The sequence below is a fragment of the Astyanax mexicanus genome, chromosome 3 (assembly GCF_023375975.1).
Source record: "Astyanax mexicanus isolate ESR-SI-001 chromosome 3, AstMex3_surface, whole genome shotgun sequence".
Classification (NCBI taxonomy): domain Eukaryota; kingdom Metazoa; phylum Chordata; class Actinopteri; order Characiformes; family Acestrorhamphidae; genus Astyanax; species Astyanax mexicanus.
In genome coordinates this window covers 35,397,599-35,419,444 of record NC_064410.1, presented here as the reverse complement: position 1 = coordinate 35,419,444, position 21,846 = coordinate 35,397,599, and the positions used below count along the sequence as shown (strand labels likewise).

The window sequence follows — 21,846 nt, the reverse complement described above, 5'->3', positions numbered from 1 at the left end:
GTGTGGAAGGCATTTTTTGAACATCTCGGTGTACATGTCAGTCTCACTTCTGGGTTCCACCCTACATGTAACGGTCAATGTGAGAGGGTTAATCAGGAACTCGGGAAATTCCTCCGCACATACTGCTTCAAACATCCCACTGATTGGTCACAATACCTCGTCTGGGCTGAAATAGCACAAAACTCCCTAGTTAACACTACCTCTGGCCTCACCCCCTTTCAGTGTGTTCTGGGTTTTCAGCCTCCTCTAGCTCCTTGGACAGCGGTGTCCACTGATGTGCCGGCTGTGGATGAATGGATGAAGCGCAGTGAGCAGGTGTGGGAAGACACGCATCGTAAAGTCTCTGAGGTACTGCGCGTGTACAAGGAGCGTGCTGACAAGCACCGTGGTGACAACCCAGACTACCAACCAGGAGATCGGGTGTGGCTCTCTACCCGGGACTTTAGGTTTGAGGGTAGTTGTAGAAAGCTCCTGCCTAAGTTTATTGGTCCTCTTAAGATTTTGTCACGTATTAATGAAGTTACTTACAAGGTGGAGTTACCCCCTCAGTATCGTGTTAATAATTCTTTCCATGTATCTCTCCTCAAGCCTATGGTCCCGGGTCCGCTCGCTGACGCTGCACCGGCTGATGTTCCACCCGCGGCTGTGGAGGGGGAGGGGTCGTCCACGTATTCTGTCCGGGAGGTGCTGGATTCACGCAGACGTGGGGGTGTACTCCAATACCTTATCGATTGGGAGGGGTATAGTCCGGAGGAGCGTTGTTGGGTGGCTGCCAAAGACGTGCTGGACCCTGCCTTGCTCGTGGAGTTTCATGCTCGTTTTCCTGGTAAGCCTGCTCCTAGGCCCCGTGGACGTCCCAAGCGTCCTCCGACCTCCTCTGCTCCAACTCGTCGGGTTTCTCGCTCTGGTGAGCCCCGTCTGTCTGGCACCTCCGCTCCGACACCTGCACCTCCCGCCGGTACTCCCTGTCCGCCGGGTGGTCGTCGCCGGGGTCGGCCCCGTTCTGCCTCCGCTCCGGGCCCTCAGGGGGAGGGTACTGTCATGTCTGGTGCTGAAAGCACGTCTGTGTCTCCCACATCCAGCTCTATCTGCGATTCTCACAGTAACAACTACAATACCCAGAACGCACCACTCCATGACACAACACACACTCCCGATCACATGTCACGTCACATGACCCCACCAGGAAGCCCCGAGTACTGATTACTCAGAGTATTTAAGGACCATGCTCACGCTCACACCTCGCCGAGTATCTGTTTGGTAAATCCTACAATACAAAGCGTTTCTCTTGCCCTTGCTATTTTCCGTGTATGATCCTGTTTTTGTTTTCTACCGACTTTGATTTTTGCCTGCTCCCTTGTGTTGGATTACCGTGTATGACCTGGACTGTTTATTGTACTTTGGATTTTTGCCTAACCTGTGATACTGCCTTTCCGTGTATGAACTCTGGACTGTCCTCCGTTTATGGTATGGTTTCTCTACACTGTGCATTTTTGGTATTGACCCTGTTTCTGTTGACTACCCCTGTTTACTCTATAACTTTAATAAAAGTTATTTTATTGTATCTGCACCAGTCTCCTTCCTGTCTGGCCCTGACATGAATAGTAAAAGTTTTTGAGCAATAATTATTTAATTTGTTGTTGATTCTTTGAACTCTAATATCGACAGTAACCAGATATTTTCAGCAACAGCTGGAATTCATGCATTTCAGTAAATTAATTTTGCAATCTGATCAACTATTGTAACTTTTTGTTTATGCTCGAAGGTTGACTTATTGTGACTTAAATTTAAAAAGGCGGCACCCAGAGATTTACCTAAGCTATGGGATGTAAACTGTTTTTTGATAAACTACTTGTGCAGTTTTAATGTTCTAAATGCAGATCTCCAGATTCTACCAATGAAGTGTGGAACTACTTAAAGCCTGAATAACGGTGGAAAAAACGATTTATCTGCAGGCGCAAGGCATGCCCCATATCATCTATTCTAAAGATACTGGATCTCAGAAAGCTGTGGGAGAATGGAGGTGGGCTATTCAACAAAGGTAAGAACTTTTTATAATGCTTAAATGCACCCACAGTCCATTTTTACACCAGAGTTTTCCTTTAACTGTGATTGGTCTTGAAAACAACCTTGTTTTTCTTTAAAACAGGTTCTGATTATGATTGGTCCATGTGCTACATACAGTACGGTAGTTGTCTACTGCATACTGCACTTGAATCTTCACCATAATTTTTGTATGAGAAGAAAAAGAGTGTGAATTACCCTTTAACAGGTTCCTAACTGGTGTCCATTTTTGGTCTCAGGGGGTCTCAGAAACCAGCTCAGCTCTGTATATATTGCACCTTCTTCACTCTCTTTTATCAGAGTGTAATTCTGATTGTGTGTGATGCTTCAAATCAGTACAAGCTTGTATTTCTTGCTGTGCTTTATTTGATCATGTTGCTGTTTTTTTACATTCCTGCAGATGGTGCAACAAAGAAGCTCCGCAGCACCATCAGGAGGAGCACAGAGACGGGCATCGCCATGGAGATGAGAAACCGTGTCACACGGCAGGGCAGCAAGGAGTCGACAGACGGCAGCACCAACAGTAACAGCTCGGATGGAACGTAAGTATTAGTTAGTGTAACTAATGTATTGATTATAGTTAACATATTAAGTAATTGATTAATTAACTATGTTAAATATTGCAGTCAAGAACAGACTGCACAAGAGAATATTTTGGGTGAAATATTAGCAATATGGTAGGAAAACAGGAGTTATATGAGCAGTTAAAAGCGGCAAAGCTGCATGTAAATTTAGAGCTTTTAAAAACAGATGGAAGCTAATGATTGGTCGAGGTAAAGGTAAGGGTTCCACACCTGTAGTTTGCTTCTCTGCTCCAAATCAGTTAACACGTTTGAAACATTTCCCTTGATTGCAGTTTTTGCTGTCAAGGGCGGCACAACCAAGTTATTAGATTTAGGTGGGAAACACTTTTTTTTTTTTACACAGGGTTACCGTATTTTTCACACTATAAGGCGCACTTAGAGCCCTTTAATGCTGGAGCAGCTGCTAACTGCGCTAGCTCTTTTAGCGTTTAGAGGTGAGTATTTAAGATTGTAGCCTGTGCATTTACTGTGTTAAAACAAGCTTTAAACAAGCGTTAAAGTTAGCCGCTAATGCTAATGTTCCAGCCTTAGTGCTGAAGAAATTCGTAAATCTAAGCTACTGTAAATAAATGGAAGTGCTTAACTCACCCAAATAAACAGTTTTCAGGAGAGAAATCTGTATAAATTAATATCCAGCACTCGTTTAAAAGTTTTGTTTACTTGTTTACTTTGTAAGCTTAGCTTACCTAACTTGGCTAGCTCCCTGCTGAATAAGAAGTTTCTTATAGTGTCTCTTAAAATGCGCCTTGTAATCCAGTGCGCCTTATGTATAAACCAGAAAATAGACATTCGTTGATAGTGCGCCCTATAATACGGTGCGCCTTTAGTACAAAAAATACGGTTCGGATACATTTTTTCCCTTAATAAATGAATTATTATTTAAAAACTGCTTTGTCTTTTATCTTTGTCTGATATTAAAATGTGTTTGTTAATCTAATAAATGTAAGTATGATAAAAAAAGCAAAAGTCTACTTATATACAGATCCAGATATTTGAAGCACAAAACAGCTACAGAAACAGATATTGGCAAACCACTGCATTCCTAATACTGAATAATAGAGAGAGTTTTTAAACTGACGTGCTGACAGAAACTCTTTCTCGTATTTGTTGACTATCTACTCTGATGTGAGGCAGAAATTTAATATGTAACAAAAGGCTCTTGATTTTTTTTATCTCTTGAAATTTTATCTCTTCGAATCAGCCCTGTTGCAGTGTTTAGCTTTAGAGTAAATATTAAAGCTTCTATATTATGCCCAACAGGTTTATCTTCCCCACCACTCGTCTGGGACCAGAGACTCAGTTTAGTGACTTCCTGGATGGACTCGGCCCTGCACAGATAGTGGGACGGCAGACATTAGCCACACATCCACTGGGTAAGTCTCAGGGCTTTTTCTATTGGTAATAACCTGGCAAAGCGATGTATATCGTGATAAGGAATATAATTCAATATATTGCAATTTAGTGCAATGCTAAAGAAAGAAAATACATATATTGCATATATTAAAAACTGTTAGAATATAAAGAACTCACCATATGCATTAACATATAAAACAAAGCATTCATTTGAATGCATCCCTTTTTTTTACAGGCATTTACCAAAAATAGTTTATTTTTTAAGAGAATATAAGAGAATATATGTTTAAAATACAAGAGCAGATTTATTTTTCAATAAATGTTCTGTAAAAAATACAGTCAAAATCTTTAAACTTCAAATTCTATGAATACTGTGTACAACATGTCTATCTAGTAAACAGAACACAAAATCACCCACTATATTTGCATGCTAACTATCAATTAAAGAACCATTTAGGATTATATTTTCTGTAGTAACTCATAACATGATTAGGATGTATCATCAGATATTAGGGAAACATGAGTTAAAGCACCAACAGTTCTTTTCAGCAGAGCTTTTCAGCCAGTATTTTTTTATTTGAACTGTGTGGTAGGTCACAGAAATCTGTGTGGGTTGTAGCCTCTGAACCTGCCCACTACCATTCCCCCCAGTCCCACTTCCACACTCTGGGTTGCCATGTTGCTAGCCACCACCACTTGCATAGTAGAGACAGGGATTTTGGACACCTAAATGTATTATATTATAAATGTATATTATATACACTGTGTGAATCTGGAAACCCGCATGTACTTGGCGGATTAGCAGTGTTTGGAAATTGGAATTCTGTAGGCATTTCACACACTTGCTCGCATTTATTACTTATTGTTCCTTTAATAATCAATACTGTGTTTTTCAGAGTCGATACACTATTGCAAAACATAATCTCTACATACTGTAAACCACCTGCAATCAGAAGAAAGAAATTAAATATGACAATGAATATGAATATATTATTAAAATAGATCAAAATGGGCATCTGTACACCACTTTGCATATACTCAGCTCATGCAGCATCAAATTGTGCGCAGTGGATGAACTCATATGAACTCGCTTATATATCCTGCAGAAACAAGTCAGATTCATTCTCAGCCCATTAATGATTTATACCAGATTGTTCCAGTTCTTTGATCTACACCTTTAATTATGTCTGTTCTTATTCAAACTATTACAGCAGATATTTTGGCACAACAATAAAGAAACATCACTTACTTCAAAACAATGCTAGCATACTGTCCTGTGCTGCCACCTGCTGTTCATCTTTATATACAGTGTAACACTATGGTTCAGTGTATAAAGACGAGTATAAGCCTGTCTCTCTGCTTTTGTAGGAGATGTCCACATTGGAGTCGTGGACAGAGGTGGTCAGATCGAAGTGGAGATCACTCAGGCCAGGGGTTTAACCCCTAAACCTGGCTCAAAGAACATTCCAGGTAAAGTATGAATGTTTGCTCTCATATGTATAGTTTATTAGAAACTGTAATCTTGTTCTTCCACTATTGAGCACAGTAAAAAAAACACAGCCCAAAGCATCTCACTTTGTCGCAACTTTGTAGAGCAGTGACCGATAACAGAGGGTATCAAAAGAGAAAAGGAAAGAAATGAAAAAAGGAAAGATAAGAAAAAATGAAAAGAAAATACAACAGGAAAGAAATCCAAGGGGGTGTTTATGAGAAATGAAAACCACCAGCATAACCTAAATTGTTAGAATTAAACAAAGTGAAGAAAAAAAGAGAGGACAGAGCTGTGCTTCCTTTGTTCTACACCTCAAGACATTTTTCTCCCATATCTCTGCCTGCTCTCTTTTCTTTGAAGTTCCACAAACACACCTATTTCAGTTTCAAATAACTATTTAAAAGTGACAATATAAAGAAATATTGAAGCATATTTATAAATAATTAATCAAATAAATAAATAATAATAAATATATCTGTGTAAACATGTCAGGGAGCGTGAAGGAGGGACGAGGAGAGCGGATGCAAATGCGAGAGATTTTATTAAACAATAAACAAAAGACAAAAATAAACAAATAAACTGAAACTAAACTGAAAACAAGAAACACGGGACACAGAGACGCAACCATAACAGGCTAACAAAGCACAAGAACCGACACGAGGGAAAGGGAGCACGGACTATAAATAGTGTAACACACACACGGGAAACAGAAAACACCTGGGGCTAAGGGGCAGAGTAACAAATGAACACAGGTGAGAACAAGAAACACTGAGGAACACGGATCACGTGGGAGACACACTCACAGTCACAAGCAGAGACAGGCACAGAAAAGGTAAATAAACACAGAAACACGAGAACAGACAGGGACCACGTGACAGAACCCTCCCCTTAACGCGCAACTCCTGGGGCGCGAAAAAAACAAACCCCCAGGAGCCGGTCAGGAGAGGGTGGAAACCAAAAAAAAAACAAAAACACAAGACTAGAACAGAGGACACCTGAGAGGAGACTGAGCGGAAAACAGGGACTGGACATTACTGGGCAAAGGGACCGGAATGAAAACAGTAATAGGGACAGAAACAAACACCGTGACAGGGACTGGAACAGAAAAACCACCAGGGACAGGAACAGGAACATAGACAGAGGATCGCCGGTGAAGTCCGGCTCGGGACCACTCAGGAACCAGGGCGGACAAAGGCATGCGGGAGGCAGAACTGCCCCTGGAGGCAACGGCCGACGGGCTGGTGTAGGGAGGTAATCTCCCTCCTCCTCCTCCGAGCTGGACGCAGGTGTGAGGAAGTCTACATAGTCCCAGAAATAAGACTCCTCACAACCTGCGTCCCTGACAACACGGTGCGCCCCCCCAAAAAGTGCTCCCCCCTTGAGAGGATCCTCCTCTGGCGAGCGGGAGCGCTGAGAACGCCGCTGCCGTCTTTTCCTCCTCCGGCGCCGGCTAGCTGAGGAGTTAGGAGAAGGCTGCTCCTCCAGCACGCCGCGAGAAAGGGAGGTGCGGCGGATCGCCAATCTGGAACCCAGGTAGACGCCACTCGCTGCATCCATTGTTGGGTCGGTTCTTCTGTCAGGGAGCGTGAAGGAGGGACGAGGAGAGCGGATGCAAATGCGAGAGATTTTATTAAACAATAAACAAAAGACAAAAATAAACAAATAAACTGAAACTAAACTGAAAACAAGAAACACGGGACACAGAGACGCAACCATAACAGGCTAACAAAGCACAAGAACCGACACGAGGGAAAGGGAGCACGGACTATAAATAGTGTAACACACACACGGGAAACAGAAAACACCTGGGGCTAAGGGGCGGAGTAACAAATGAACACAGGTGAGAACAAGAAACACTGAGGAACACGGATCACGTGGGAGACACACTCACAGTCACAAGCAGAGACAGGCACAGAAAAGGTAAATAAACACAGAAACACGAGAACAGACAGGGACCACGTGACAAAACATATATAATTAAAATAAAATCTTCCATTTTGCCCTTCACTTGGATCTCCAACATCTCCCTCTCTCGTAACAGTGATGCTGTATCAGCAGCAGTTTGAAAAGAGTTCTTTATATGTATTAAAGGAGGCATGTGCTGGTCTTCCCCTTCCTAGTATTTGGGGTATTACTAGTTATAGGAGAATCCTAATGAGTTAGTTGATCTTGTGTGATGAGACAGGTGAGATGAGTTGGGATGAACTGGACTGCTAATGGCTGTTCAGCAGCCTAATGGCCTGTGGGAAGAAGCTGTTTTAAAACCAATTTAATCAGGTCTTGCTGCTTTTGTAAGGTCAGAAACTGACCAAAAAGCCTATTTAGCAAAATCTGCATCAGCAGATGTGCTGCTCTAACTAGAAGTCTCTAACTGTGCAGTCTCTAACTAAAAGTACAAATCACATTTTAAACCTTTATTGTTTTTCAATTGCAGCAACGTATGTGAAGGTGTATGTTCTGGAGAATGGCGCATGTCTGTCCAAAAAGAAGACCAAAGTGGTGAAGAAAAACCTGGATCCGACCTACCAGCAAAACCTGCTATTTGACGAGAGTCCCCAGGGCAAAGTGCTGCAGGTAATGAACCACAGTACTCTATGCTAACCTGTAAAAAGGCATAATATAGAAGTTTCCATGCTTTGTGTAAATCTATCTGATTCAATTACATTGATACATTCCAGTGGTTTTGTCAGATCTGTAGCTCATGGCCTCATTAAATACTGCAAAGCTAAGTAGCATGTGAATCAGTTTGGCTAATACATTAGCCAAAAAAGAAGACTATGTAATTTTATTTATGCTATGCTCCATAAGCAGTAAAAAGCAGTTCAGGTTACATATGTGAGTCTACACAAACATCATACACAGACTTCTAATGAACCCCTGCCCACTAGGTGATCGTGTGGGGTGATTATGGCCGCATGGACACCAAATGCTTCATGGGAATGGCCCAGATCCTGCTGGACGAGCTGGAGCTGACGTCCATGGTCAGCGGCTGGTACAAGCTCTTCCCCACATCCTCTCTGGCTGACCCCAGCATCGGCCCGCTGACCAGACGCCTCTCACAGTCTTCTCTAGAGAGCGCCACCAGCCCGTCCTGCACCTAGAGATGACCACAGGCCTGACCAGGCCAGGCCAGGCCGTCCCACAAGTCTTCTTTCTGTCTTTCTATGTCTCGTTCTCTTTCTCTACTCTCATAAATACACTTCCCCACACACTCAACCCCTGAAAGCACACACACCTTCTGATATACACTACTGTTCAAAAGTTTAATCAATAATCTTACTGAATTTTTTTATTATTTTATGTAAGGTAATAACATAATGTTACAAGTAATTGCAGATGTAGATTTAATGGGAAATCTATGTTTGCAGGATACACTAAAACACAAGATATAGAGGATTTTGTTGTATGAACAATACAACTATTAGATAAAGCTTCTTACCCAAAAAATGGAATTGGAAATAAATGTTCAATAATAAAATAATAATAATAGTATATAATAAATAATAATATGCTGTAAATATCTATTTGCAGCTATTTCTTTTTTTCAGCCATTTTTAAAAAATAATCTACAGCTTCTTCCTGATTTCTTTTCTGTTAATTATTTAAAAGCTATGAAGTAGCACTAGAGCCCCATATTGTATAAAGTTCTATGCAACTATATTAATTTTAAAAAGTTCATATCATTCAAAATTGAGTTTACATTTTTCATAATCTGAAAGGTTTTTATATAGAAAGTAAACCTGAGTAAACTTGGTTCTGACTCCCCTATCCATGCAGTTTATATATGGAGACTAAGCTTAAAAAATATATATGACTGCTTTCAATATATCATAGTGTCCAAACAACATTAATGTATATTTAGTATCTGTCTATTTAGTCTACACCCATTCAAGTTATACGTTATATAGTTATAAGTAGTTCTACAAGAAAGATATGAGAAATGGGAGATGTAAAAAAAAAAAATTTGGTTCATAAACCCACAAAAGAACCTATATAACAGTATTGACTATTTTAATAGGATTAAAAACATTGATTTCAAACTTTTGAGCAGAAGTGTATATTGGTTTAATTTTTACACGGCTGGAAAACAGCTACTACTTTATACTTTAAAAAGAAACACTATGCCACACCAACACACACACACAAGCTATGTTAACCAGCAAAAACACACAAAAGGCCCACAGTAAGATAAGCTGTGACTTGCAGTCTGACTTGCAGTCGGCGTTCAGCGCACACACTGATAACACACGGGCATTGGAGACTAATCCTGAGAAACATGTTCCACACAGAAGATGTAGCATCCATGTTTACTCTCTCCGTGAAGAGCAGAAAGGAACTTTAGTCTCTCTTAAAACCCACCCAGGCTCATTCCAAATACCAGTTTCTCTTTCCTTTTTTCTTAAACTCTCTATGCCAAACCTGAGAAAAGTTTATTTTTAAAACCAAAGCAGTTCTTATTATCTGTAGTGTCTGTAGATCATGAATATGTAGCAGAGTCAGTGACTTAGGTGAGATGCAAAAAATTTGAAACTCTCATTAAATCAATTTCAGTCTGTGTTGAAACTCACAGTCACAGTCCAGAGTTATTTTCAGGCTTGATGAAGTTGAACCAACTAAGCTGCTCTAAACAAAACCTATTGGTGTCTATTTCCCAGATATAGTGTGGGGGGTGATTATTGTATTTTTCAGTTTGTTCTTACACAGTAAATTTGCCACTAATTTAACTGTATTGATGGTAACATTTTCACTCTCACAGTGTTAATTTTACACTGTAATCAGAGAAAAGTTCCCACATTTTGCCATTTTAGATAATTATATCTAGTGAATCTAGGGTCTACTAGCAAATACATTTTTTTGTTTTAAGCTTTATTTATTAAAATAAGTAAAATTAACTGAATGAATGGATTTGTAGGGATTTAAAAGCTTATTTCTAGAAAACATTTGACTTATTTTAATTTAATTAAATTAGTAAATATTAGAATTTTGCCATTTTTAATTTATTTTACATTTTTTAAAAACATTATAGGTGAGACCATTTAAAAATAAGCTAATATATTTAAAAATACTAGAATAAAACATCTATAATGAGAAAGAATCCTTACTACAAACCTATTGTGACACAATCTCAAAATTACAAATATGTAATTTTCACATATTATTCTCTACAATTGATCCACATTGGAACTAATCAAAATGCAGTCATTTTGATTACTTGCAGTGGAATAAATACATTTCCACCACATATTTTAAAAACACAGCAGCGGTTTTCTTCATCTTTATCAAGGGTGCCAATGATTCTGGTGACTGTAAATACACACACACACATGTACACACACACATACACATTCTTCTAAAAGGTAGGGCTCAATCTCAGTCATCAGGTTTATTTAAATGCACATAACTTCTGTTAAATACGGTAGCATAAAATTATACGTTAAACAGAGCAAATTAATATATATATATATATATAAATATTTAAATATACCTAGTTAGATTATATTTGTGTTTCTGTATTTATTGACTGCATTCTGCACGTTTACTCACAGCCCTTGTTTAACACACAAAAAAAGAGGAAAAAAAATCAAGTAAAGTGCTGTTTTAAGCTTGCCTTTAAAATACACACATATATAAAGATATATAGATGTTACTTTATTTATTTTGCTAATGTTGTAAACTTGGAGTTTCTTTTTGACAAACGCTGATCTGCACTGTAGAGTAAAAACAAAAGGAGGGTGTTTAATCCTCCTGTTGGGAAGGAGAACCAGTCGTTCGGTGGAAACAACTAAACCAGCAGCTCGTTATGAGATGCGCGATGGGTGGAATGGAGTAAAGGACTGGACAGTGGACTGATCTGATCACTGCTGGTTAGTAATGTGACAGTGGCTGTGGAACAGAACGGATACGGTTGAGTCGGCAACTCTCCTTGTGTGGATGACAGTCAGAGGCTTTTCTTTCTCTACCAGCATTTGGATCTAAACTTCTCACAGGCCATTATCTGCCCTGTTTCCTGGCATACTCAGGAGCTCATGAAGACAACAACAACAGCCACTGCAGCAGAAACCTACAGAGACTGCACTCAAACAAGTGCTGCATTGAAATGGCTTGATTTGTAACTTTACATCATTTCCACATGAATAAAATACACCATATTATGCGTGTAAGTAAGTAAATCAATAAACCTAAAGGGAATTACCACCACATTTTCAAAATTTACGTAGAACTGAATCAGTATGAACTGGTTGTTAAGAGTGGGTTTGGTTTGAAATGGTTAATTGAATAGTAGATAAACATACAGTCTTATATTCACACTTTGCAGTAGTAGTGATGAGAACCAGGGTCACCATCTACATCACTTCTAATTCATATACTCCTACATTCACCTACAAGTTCAATATTTAATGTAAAAAAAAAGGTAAAATAATGTCAAATTGTACAGCACAACACCCTGTATTTTAACCTTCCACCAGAAATTGATTAGAAAATACATTTTTGTATTAAAACGCATAAGCATAGTTTTAAACATTTATTAGGGACATTTTCCAGACAGGGACTAAACCTAATCTTGGACTACACAACATATTGAATAGAGCTTTTCTATTGAAAGTAAAAATAGTCTATGACTAAAGCTTAATGTAATACCTTTCTGTAATAAGCGACTTTCTGTTTCTACCAATCCACTCTAATGACTGTTTATTCTTAATTATATACCTATTTTAAAGTTCTTAAAAAAATAACAAAAAAACAAACAATTTTGCTTTAAAGGCAAAATTGTGTTGGTGTAATATGTATTTTGTATTTATGTGGAAATAATGTGCAAGCTTATCATCTTTTTCTGAGTAAAATGAGTTTGAATGTAGAGCACCTTCAGCTGGACCAGAATGACGGACCTCCTCAGCGCACAAAATGTGTTTTTGTTGCTTGAGCTAGTTAAACATTGGGATTTATCTACGGTTCTGAAGTGAAACGGATCTAAATGTCTTCTTGAGCCAGCTTTTGGCTCCGCAGAGACTTCACTGAAGACGTTTCTTCTCTTTTTGGTGTTTCCTCTTTGTTTTTTGCTTTTTGTTCTTAAGACTGGATAGAAGTCAGATGTTGGAAGTTGGATGGTGAATGACGGTTCAAGTTTGCCTGATTTCCAGGCAGGATTTCCAGGAGCAGTCAGATTGTACAAGTGTTAATGATGAAACGTACTGTATGGAGAACTTTTGGTTTTTGAGACCTGCTATCATAATGGAATGAAAGTCATCTCACATAGCATCATTCCATTGCTTTTTACTGTTTCTCCTGTTTCTAAATATGGAGTTTTTTTCTCATATACCTAGAGGGACTTTCGTACCTCTCTGGTCCCAGTGATCCAGATTTGGGCCTGCTTTTTTGTTTTTCTGCTTTTTCTGTTATTGCTCATGTTATTATTGCAGCTGTAGCAAGTCGAGCAAAGATAAATGTTTGAGCTGGTTTGACCATGCTGATCATTTGCCAAAGCGCTTATCAAACATGCAGCATTTCGTTCTGTAAATCTGTGACTCTTAATGCATGTCCCTGCTCTCTGATATACTCGTTTTAGATACATAATGTATGTGAGTGTGTGGGGGCGTGTCTAATTGAACCAGTGCACCCACTCTGATCTTAATAACGTAATAACTGTTTGTAAATTGCATTTCTGGAAATGTTCCTGACTCCCTCTCAGGAGAGAAGGCTGGTGTTAACTATTTTTAACATTTCTTTTAATGTAAGCATGTCAAAAAGCCATATCCACAGTTTAATGCCCATCCATAATGATCTGTAAACACAGACGCTCTATTCATTCCTGTTTCACATTCATCACATTCATTTCCTGTTTAAATCCTTACACATGGCTGCTCTCCCAGTCATTAGTGAAGGCTTGTTCACCCCAGCTTATTCACATCTTAACACTGAACTCATGGTTCATGATTTAGGATTATTTTTCATTCCTCATATCTTGCCAAAGAGTGGACTTTGGGACAGAACTGTACAAATACTATGTTCCCACTGATGTTTTTGCTAAGATTTTCTTTTGGGTTCAATCCACACAAACTGCCCCAATCTATATCATATCAAATCATATACTGGATTTGCAGGAGATAAAGCATTGATTTAACAGTTGTTTAATTTATGCAATCATGCAAATTATTGCTGAATTATCCAAATGAATGCTTCAAACTATATGGAAGTAATTAAAAAAAATGATCATGTTTTAATATCTAAAATATATTGTTTAGCTTAAATTGTTTAGCTTCATTTTATGTTAATTAGAATATTGCAATATCTTTTTATTTACTACCTATTTTACCTTAAGTCCTGAAGGGCTTCTTTGTCTCTTCATATTCTGTAAGACACAATGGGCCCTATCTTACACCCTAAGCAAGGCGCATTGTGATGCAAATTGCTATCTTACACCCTGCCAACAGTCTATTTTCATATCTTGCACCTGCATTGTTTAAGTAGGTACATTGATTGTGAATATATCTGAACTGATGAGCGTGGTGGTCTAAAAGTGAGGTGTGTTCAGGTACAAGCTGCATGTGTGTGTGCACATTTATACACACATTTATGAACAGCGAAGTATATTAGACGGCATTTGAAATCTGGTGGGGCAAATTAAATAAAATGTTTGGAGCATGTTTGGAATGTCTGCACTTTCCAAATCTTGTGTGGTTGCATAATTTCAACTGAAAATGATTTTTTATATATATATTCTTTGATAAAATCTGTGTAATGATATTTCAGGCCCTGGGAAAGTTTGTGTGGAAGGACTGTAGTATTTTGTTGATCTCTCTGTTCTCTGATCTTTTGTTATGGACAGGTCGATGTTTAAATTGAGGATGAATGCTGTACATATCTGTGTTAAACTCAGACCACTTGGGTAACAGTACCACAGAAATGAATGCACTGTACTTTGCACATTTCATTTGCACATGTTTCTTGCTTTGTGATTATCTGACAAAGAAAAAACAACAATGTAAAACTATAGAATTTAACAGAGGTTAGCGACACCTGAACTAAAACAAGACACAGTTCCTTAGATTTATTGGACAGTTTTGGCAGTTTGCCCTGGTGTTTCTCAGCATTTGGGATGAAAAGTTTTCTCAAGTGGACAGATGGACGGTATAGACCTTTTCATGAGGAGCTGGCTGCCATTATCTGCTTTCTTCTCTATAAAAATCCTGGATGTTTTTATCGTTCCTCTTGTAAAAGTCAGATAAGAATCAAAATGGCCGGAGTCTTGAACTTGACAATATTTTGGATGGAATATAACTCTACAGTCATGTTTTCTGTGTTAGTATTTTATTTTCTGTGTTAAAAGACTCAGAAAAAGAAAAGAAAACTTTCTCAGTTTTGTATTCGCTCACGTTTTGATCAAGTAGCGCCTTTCTGACCAATGAGCAACACAAGTCTGTGGACGGTGAGAAAAAACAAAAATCTTAATTCAGACTAAAGATTTCTGGAGACTGTTTGACTGTATTTAAGACAAACGTACACAAATGTATACACAGCTGAATGTCCTGTCCTTTGTAAACTCTATGAAATGACTATTAGATCTTGATATTTTTCCATGTGATTTTTATGTAAACTTATGAGGTTGTACAATTTTGTTCCTTGTGTGTAAAGGAAGTAGCTACACAATCTTACTGGTCTTGCAGGTTTGCAGAATGAAGAGTGCTGAAAAATGAATGCATGAACATTTGTATCCTATTCAGTTCATTTCTTTTTCCAGTCATGGTGAGTGGATTAGTGGGTGGGGCTATATATCTAAATTAAGGGCAAAGGTCATACAGATTTTCGCTCCATCTCTTCCTGCCTCAGTGATTCCTGCCATTTTAATATATTTAAGTTTTTTTGTCGGCTGAGATTTCCTATTTCCTAACTCCAAACACAAATCTGTACCAACATTTATAAGGCAACATATGAGGCACGATTTTGCTTTTAAAATCAATGTTAAACATTATACCACTGGAAGTTTCCAGCTGTTTTGTGTTATGTTTAGTATGTTTCGTGTATGTTTTGAGGTAAAATGCATTTTGGACTTTTCATTTGTTATTAATTTTATGAAGGCAAAAAAGCTATGTTATTAGCCAATTTATAACTACAGACTTTATATTTGCTGCCAAACATTTAAAGACACTTATCTCTTCAAACTATTTTATTTGTCATTTGTCATTACTAAGATAATAAAGTTGTGGTCATCACTTAAATAGGATGTGAGAATAGGCAGATTTTAAAAATGTTTTTAAATTAGAAATTAGATGTTTTGGATTATAAGAAGCACCAGATTATAAGGCGCACTATCAGTAAACATCTACTTTCTGGTCTGTTTTCATACATCTGGCTAACTGGATTATAAAGTGCATTGAGCGGCAATAGTATTGTTTTGCTATGTTTCCCTTCTAATTCAGCAGGTCTTACTGCTGGGGGCACCTAAGTAAAAAAAAACATTTTAAAGTCAAACAAGCTCTGTACATAAATCTACACATATTTTCTTCTGTTTATTTACAGTAAGCTAAGAATTGTAGTATTTTGTCCAAGGACAAGCGCTAGCCATGGTTAGCAAGTGATTAGCCAGCCCCAGTTAGCAATGCTAACCAGCCATGGTTAATGCTAGTAAATGCTGCTTGATGGAGGTAGACTGGCACTGATCAGATAGCGGTTCGACCCATGTAGCTTGTTTTACACGGAAAACACGCAGGCTACAGACTGATATACTCACTTCTGAACAGTAAAAGAGCTAGCACTGCAGTTAGCAACTAATGCTGCTTAGAGCTGAAAAAAAAGCTTCTCTGAAACTCCTTCATTACGCTACGCTTCAGCGGAGTGGCTTTACTGCTCCTTACAACCTGACCACTATAGTACATAAGACGCACTGTTTATTTTTGAGAAAATTATAGTGTATTTTAGACTTCATTCATTTGTTATTAATGTTATTGAGCCAAACAGCAGCTAATTAGCCAATTTTTAACTACAGATTTTATTAAGCGCTAAAAGGTACTTTATATGTGTTGCCAAAAATTTAAAGACAATTAATTTATCAAACTTTTTTATTTGTCCGTTTATAATAATTAACTTAGTAAACACAGCTTAATAATGAAAACTGTGTCATGACAAAATATAGTTAAGTTGTGGCCATGACTTAATAAGATGTAAGAGCAACATCATTCATTATATTGTGCCCAAGGATGAGACAATTATTTTGTTGTCATTACTCAGTAATTAAATGAGAGCATTAATTTGTTACCATTGTTAAGAGGTGGGAATGAGGTAATTATCTTGTTGACATTTATTAGTAGGATGTGGGAATAAGATCATTAGTTTGTGGCCCTTACTCAGTTAATGGAAATAAGAACTTAGTGAGATGTGAAAATGAGATAATTTATTTGTTATGATTGCTCAGTAAGGAATTAATTAAATAATTTGAAAGACTTAATTATCATATTCTAATGTCTTACTAAGATGCTGCTGTCCCCAAGTTAATTATCTCATTCCTGCACCTTGCTAAGTCATAGCTGTAAAAAGAGTCTAGTTACAGTGATTTAATAAGTTGTGGCCACCAAGTTTCTTTAGGTGCTTAAACCTCCTTTGTGCCAAAATGTTGGAACCAGGGGATCAGCACACAGCTGCTTTATTCTAGCTACACTTCCACAGGGATTTTTTAAAAGTAGGCAAGCTTTCAGCAAACCTTTTGACAGGCAGGGAAGTACCTTAAGCAAGGAACCTGGAAGGGTTAGGCTATATGACGATTGGCAGATGTGTGTGTATGTGGTTTGAGTGGCGTGTGTTGCTAGGTGACACCAGCATGACTGCCAACAGCTGGAGGATGATCCTAGAGCACATGGGAAGCTGGCAGGCGGGCAGGGCTGGAGCGAGATCTGGGCCGGTTCGAAGAGCACACTTTAGGGATTAGGGCGAGTTTTATGGGAATGAGGGCTAATAGGAGTGAATCTGCTTGTGATATTGAGCTGCATCTGACTGGCATGTGGTCTGTTTACCACTTTAACAGTTAGGTTTGGGTGACGGATGGGGCATTTTATTTTCTTGTGTCTGATGGATGGAAATGTAAAGTGTTTGCAAATGTTGCTTTTTGTGTATTTCGAATTTTGAAAAATGTTATCTTCATTTTCACTCGTTTTGTCATGTAGAAAAAACACTGATCTGACTTTTTTTTTGTTAAAAAAGTGAAGGTCACTGTATGAGCTATATTGAGATTTTATTTTATTTTTTTAAACAAAGCAAAGAGTTAATAGGAAGTGTTCTATTGGCGGCTGGCTAATGGTAATTGCTTGGCTGAATTCTGCCTTTGAATTCTTTTCACGAGGGCTTGTGATGTCAGTTGCCTTACTTTATTTCAGAGATGTGTTACAGGCATGTAATGGCTTGTGCATAACTTTTTAAAGGCATATGTATTCTGCTGTAATGTACTAGACCTGTCTGTCTGTCTAACAAAGATTTATGAATGTATTTCCTAATATATTTCTTATAAGTTAAGTCTTATAAGTTTATTAGCTTGAGCCGAGGTTATTTTGGAGCCGTTGTGGGGGGTTCCTCTTGGGAAGGTTTTTTTAGGCCCATGCTACACTGTTTTTTAACAGGTTTTGTGAATGAAGACTGAACTGCAGCTCTGTTTTGATGTTACAGATGTGTATGCTTAAACTGTTATGCAGGAATGAGTAACTTTAACTGTCTGCGGTACAGCTTTGAACTCCAAAAATGGCACAGTAATGCAGCTGTTTACATTTACCACTGATTAAACCTTTACTAAAGTGTGTATATTTGGGGTAATATCAGCATAGGTAGGAGTATAAACACTACTACTGTTGTAGCATGAGTTTGCCTTCCATTTTTTTTAAAGTCTTGCACATTTTTTGGAAAGCACCTAAAGGGGAACTACACTGATTTTGTCTTACCAAATTTTATGGAAAAAATGAAAATTTCTGCATAACTCAGTGGTTGAGATGTAAACACAGTGGTTTAGAGTGGGGGGTTGGTGTTTATTGAAATTAAATTAACCTTTGGATTTTACTTGACTGAGATAAATTAAAGATTAGAATTTTATCTCACTAATGTCAAACTGGAGCTTTGAATTTTACTTCACTGAAGTAAACTAGAGCTTTGAGTTTTACCTCACTGAGGTAAACTAGAGCTTTGAATTTTACTTCACTGAAGTAAACTAGAGCTTTGAGTTTTACCTCACTGAGGTAAACTAGAGCTTTGAATTTTACTTCACTGAAGTAAACTAGAGCTTTGAGTTTAACTTTACTGAAGTAAACTAGAGCTTTGAATTTTACCTCACTGAGGTAAACTAGAGCTTTGAATTTTACTTCACTGAAGTAAACTAGAGCTTTGAGTTTTACCTCACTGAGGTAAACTAGAGCTTTGAATTTTACTTCACTGAAGTAAACTAGAGCTTTGAGTTTAACTTTACTGAAGTAAACTAGAGCTTTGAATTTTACCTCACTGAGGTAAACTAGAGCTTTGAGTTTTACCTCACTGAGGTAAAATAGAACTTTAAGTTTTACCTCACTGAAGTAAACTAGAGCTTTGAATTTTACCTCACTGAGGTAAACTAGAGCTTTAAATTTAACTTCACTGAAGTAAACTAGAGCTTTGAGTTTGACCTCGCTGAGGTAAAATAGGGCTTTAAGTTTTACCTCACTAAGAACTGTCAACAGTTCTTAATTTATAATGAAGCATTTCACATTAAACCACTCTGATTTACCTTCTTAACATCTTTATCATAAATCTTTTTTTTTTTAAATTATGTGTAGTTTCTTTTTAAATACAATGTGCAAACATCAGGCCTGCACTGAAAAAGTGATACATTACAATTATTTGACTTAAAATGTATTATATGCTCAAATTTGTCTTAATAGTTTATTGCATTCTGCAATGATTGTGTTGATGTAATATATTTACCACAAACAAAAATCTAGGCAAGTGCAAGCCTCTTGAATCTACATAATCTATCTAGTATGTCTCATTATGAGATTGCTAAGCATTTTTCCATTGCTTAACTTATTTATTTATATTTATATATATTTACTTGTTTATGTAAACCGAGAAAACATATCTTATTGTTTTGGGAATTGTTTATTGAAAAAGTCAAGTTACCTGTATTATAACTTGAGGCAAACAACATGTTCTGCCTATAGAAATGGACACTAGGAAACAAGTAAAATATGTCTAGAAATGGGTCACATAATCATTCTTCCAAATTACAACTTAACATGAGAAATATTACAAATGTGACTAGATTTAAGAGGAGGTTTGCAGCGCTTTATCAGTGTGAAATTGGTTCACACACTTTATTCAGTGCAGCCCTTTATTCAGTGTGGGTAGCTTTTGATGGCACACTCTTTCTAGCTGTGTATGAATATGATTTGCACTAGCATTGGGATCGGAGGGTATGATTTTTGGCACATTATCTTCTATCAGGTTGAACATCCCAGTACTGACTGGTCACTGGTCCAGTTGTATAAGAGAGCAGAAGTGATCTATTATGTGCAGTCTGTGTCCGCTTGTCTGTGTAATGCTGCAGTTTGCGACTGATGTTTCTGTTTGGCGTCTTCACGCGTCGGTCATCTTCCTTCCTCACCTCTGCAACGTCCCTCACTGTTAGTAACAGCACAAGAGACTGAAGAGGCACCAGAACACAGCCTGTTATAGAAAGCTTAATGAGGTTAAAAGTACAAAAGCGGAGGCCATCGTGAGAAATGTAGCTTATTTAAAAACCACATCGCTTATCTTCTGTATTCAAGTGACTGAAAATGAGCTGGTCTGATCAAAAACAATGAAACCCCTGTAAAAGAAAGGTGATTTGTGTGCTTATTGGCCACTATTGTTTATTGTTCCAGAGAGGAATGGATGGGTGGATAATGAACCGTAATAGAGAACAGTACAGAAATGGAAACTGTAATTTTATACTTGTGCTTTGTAAATGTTTTCTATGTGCAGTATTTGATAATGTAAAACTGGTATTTTTGTGGTTTGTACGCTGGGGACTTGATTATTTAAGGTGCACGTTGTTTTTTAAAAAAAAAGAAATCTCGGAAAGGATAAAAAAAAAAAAGCCATTTTGAAACTAAAGCCTGTATCTGCATGCCCACTGAGTGCTGGAGGATGGAAATCAATAAAGTTTTATTTGAACCAGCTTTTCTTCTCTCTGTGGATGTTTTGTGTAATGTATTGTGTTCATTACAATATTTATAATTTGCTTTAGCAAAGTGTAGTCTATAATTAAATATTTTTTTTTACTAATAGCATTTTAGATGCTTTGTATGTACTTAACTAAAACAAATTATTCATAAAATAACATTAACCCTTCACTGTTCTGCTTAACATTTTGGGTAGAGCACATTTTAGGTCAATATGTGATGTTAAGTAAATGGTAAAACTCAACTCAACCTGATTGTGCCATCTCTACCTGTCAGTAGAGGCATGTAAGGATACATACACCCACTAGAGGTCGCTGTGTCTTTTAGTGGTACACCTTTTTAGTCCTCACCCACAAATCAGGTAAGCATATTGTTTTTAAAGGTTTTTACTAAATGTAATTATGTAACTGTATACAATTTTGATTTTGTATTTCTTTTTTTGTGGAGTGTGTTCTCAAACATTTGGTAGAGATGTATATTTCAAACTAGGGTCTTTAAAAACAAAACAAATACTACCTCAAAAAAATACTTGGTGAGGATGTGAAACAGTTATTCCCAACCCTTAACCATAACCCAGTACTCACTCGTATTATGAAACCTAATCACAGTCCAAATTCTTATCCTAACCTTAGTATTGTTCAAATAAATGGGTTTTATTACATTTATTTGAACAATATATAGAGGACCAAACTGTAGTATTCTAATAAAGTGAGATTATTTTGTATTATTATTATTTTCTATTTATATTATTTATATTATAATCAGATAAAAAATGTTTTTTTATTTATTGTAAAATAATAGTAATAGTAGTAGCAACAATGATTTTAACAGGTGTGGTAATGGTGGTGATGTGGCAGTTGTGGTTATGAACAAAGTGTCTGATATATTTTGCAACATCACAACACCAGGTGGCGCTGTAATATACATTTCACATTTCAGTCTGTAACACTGCTTTCATCTCACATTGAAAGATCAGGAGTTATTTTATACATTTATTTTGGCCACAGATATTTTAATCACCACCATTATAGCACAACACTAGGGGCCATTGTATTGATTAATTAATTAATTAAAATAATTGTATACAAATTAACTGAATAACTTTAGTTGACTAATGACTTTAACTGAATAATAAATAACTTTAAAGGGGAGATTTTTTTAAAAACCATTTCTAGACAAAGTTTAGACC

General features: G+C 37.4%; 1 protein-coding gene across 9 annotated transcripts in view; it reads left to right on the top strand.

Annotated features, from left to right (window-relative positions):
* Positions 1-20,654, top strand: part of rims3 (regulating synaptic membrane exocytosis 3) — a 107,798-nt gene extending 87,144 nt beyond the window's left edge. Inside the window, exons 3-9 of one of the 9 annotated variants that reach the window (XR_007438499.1) lie at positions 2,465-2,606; positions 3,909-4,021; positions 5,370-5,471; positions 7,928-8,067; positions 8,382-18,866; positions 18,966-18,998; positions 19,065-19,254. Coding sequence is in view for 1 of the 9 variants with exons in the window: in XM_007236457.4 (XP_007236519.3) it covers positions 2,465-2,606; positions 3,909-4,021; positions 5,370-5,471; positions 7,928-8,067; positions 8,382-8,594 (710 nt within the window). In the remaining 8 variants the exon portion in view is untranslated. Of the gene's footprint in view, positions 1-2,464; positions 2,607-3,908; positions 4,022-5,369; positions 5,472-7,927; positions 8,068-8,381 lie in introns of all 9 variants that reach the window. The other 8 variants (XR_007438501.1, XR_007438500.1, XR_007438495.1 and 5 more) reach the window with 8 other exon arrangements.
* Positions 20,655-21,846: the final 1,192 nt, after the last annotated feature.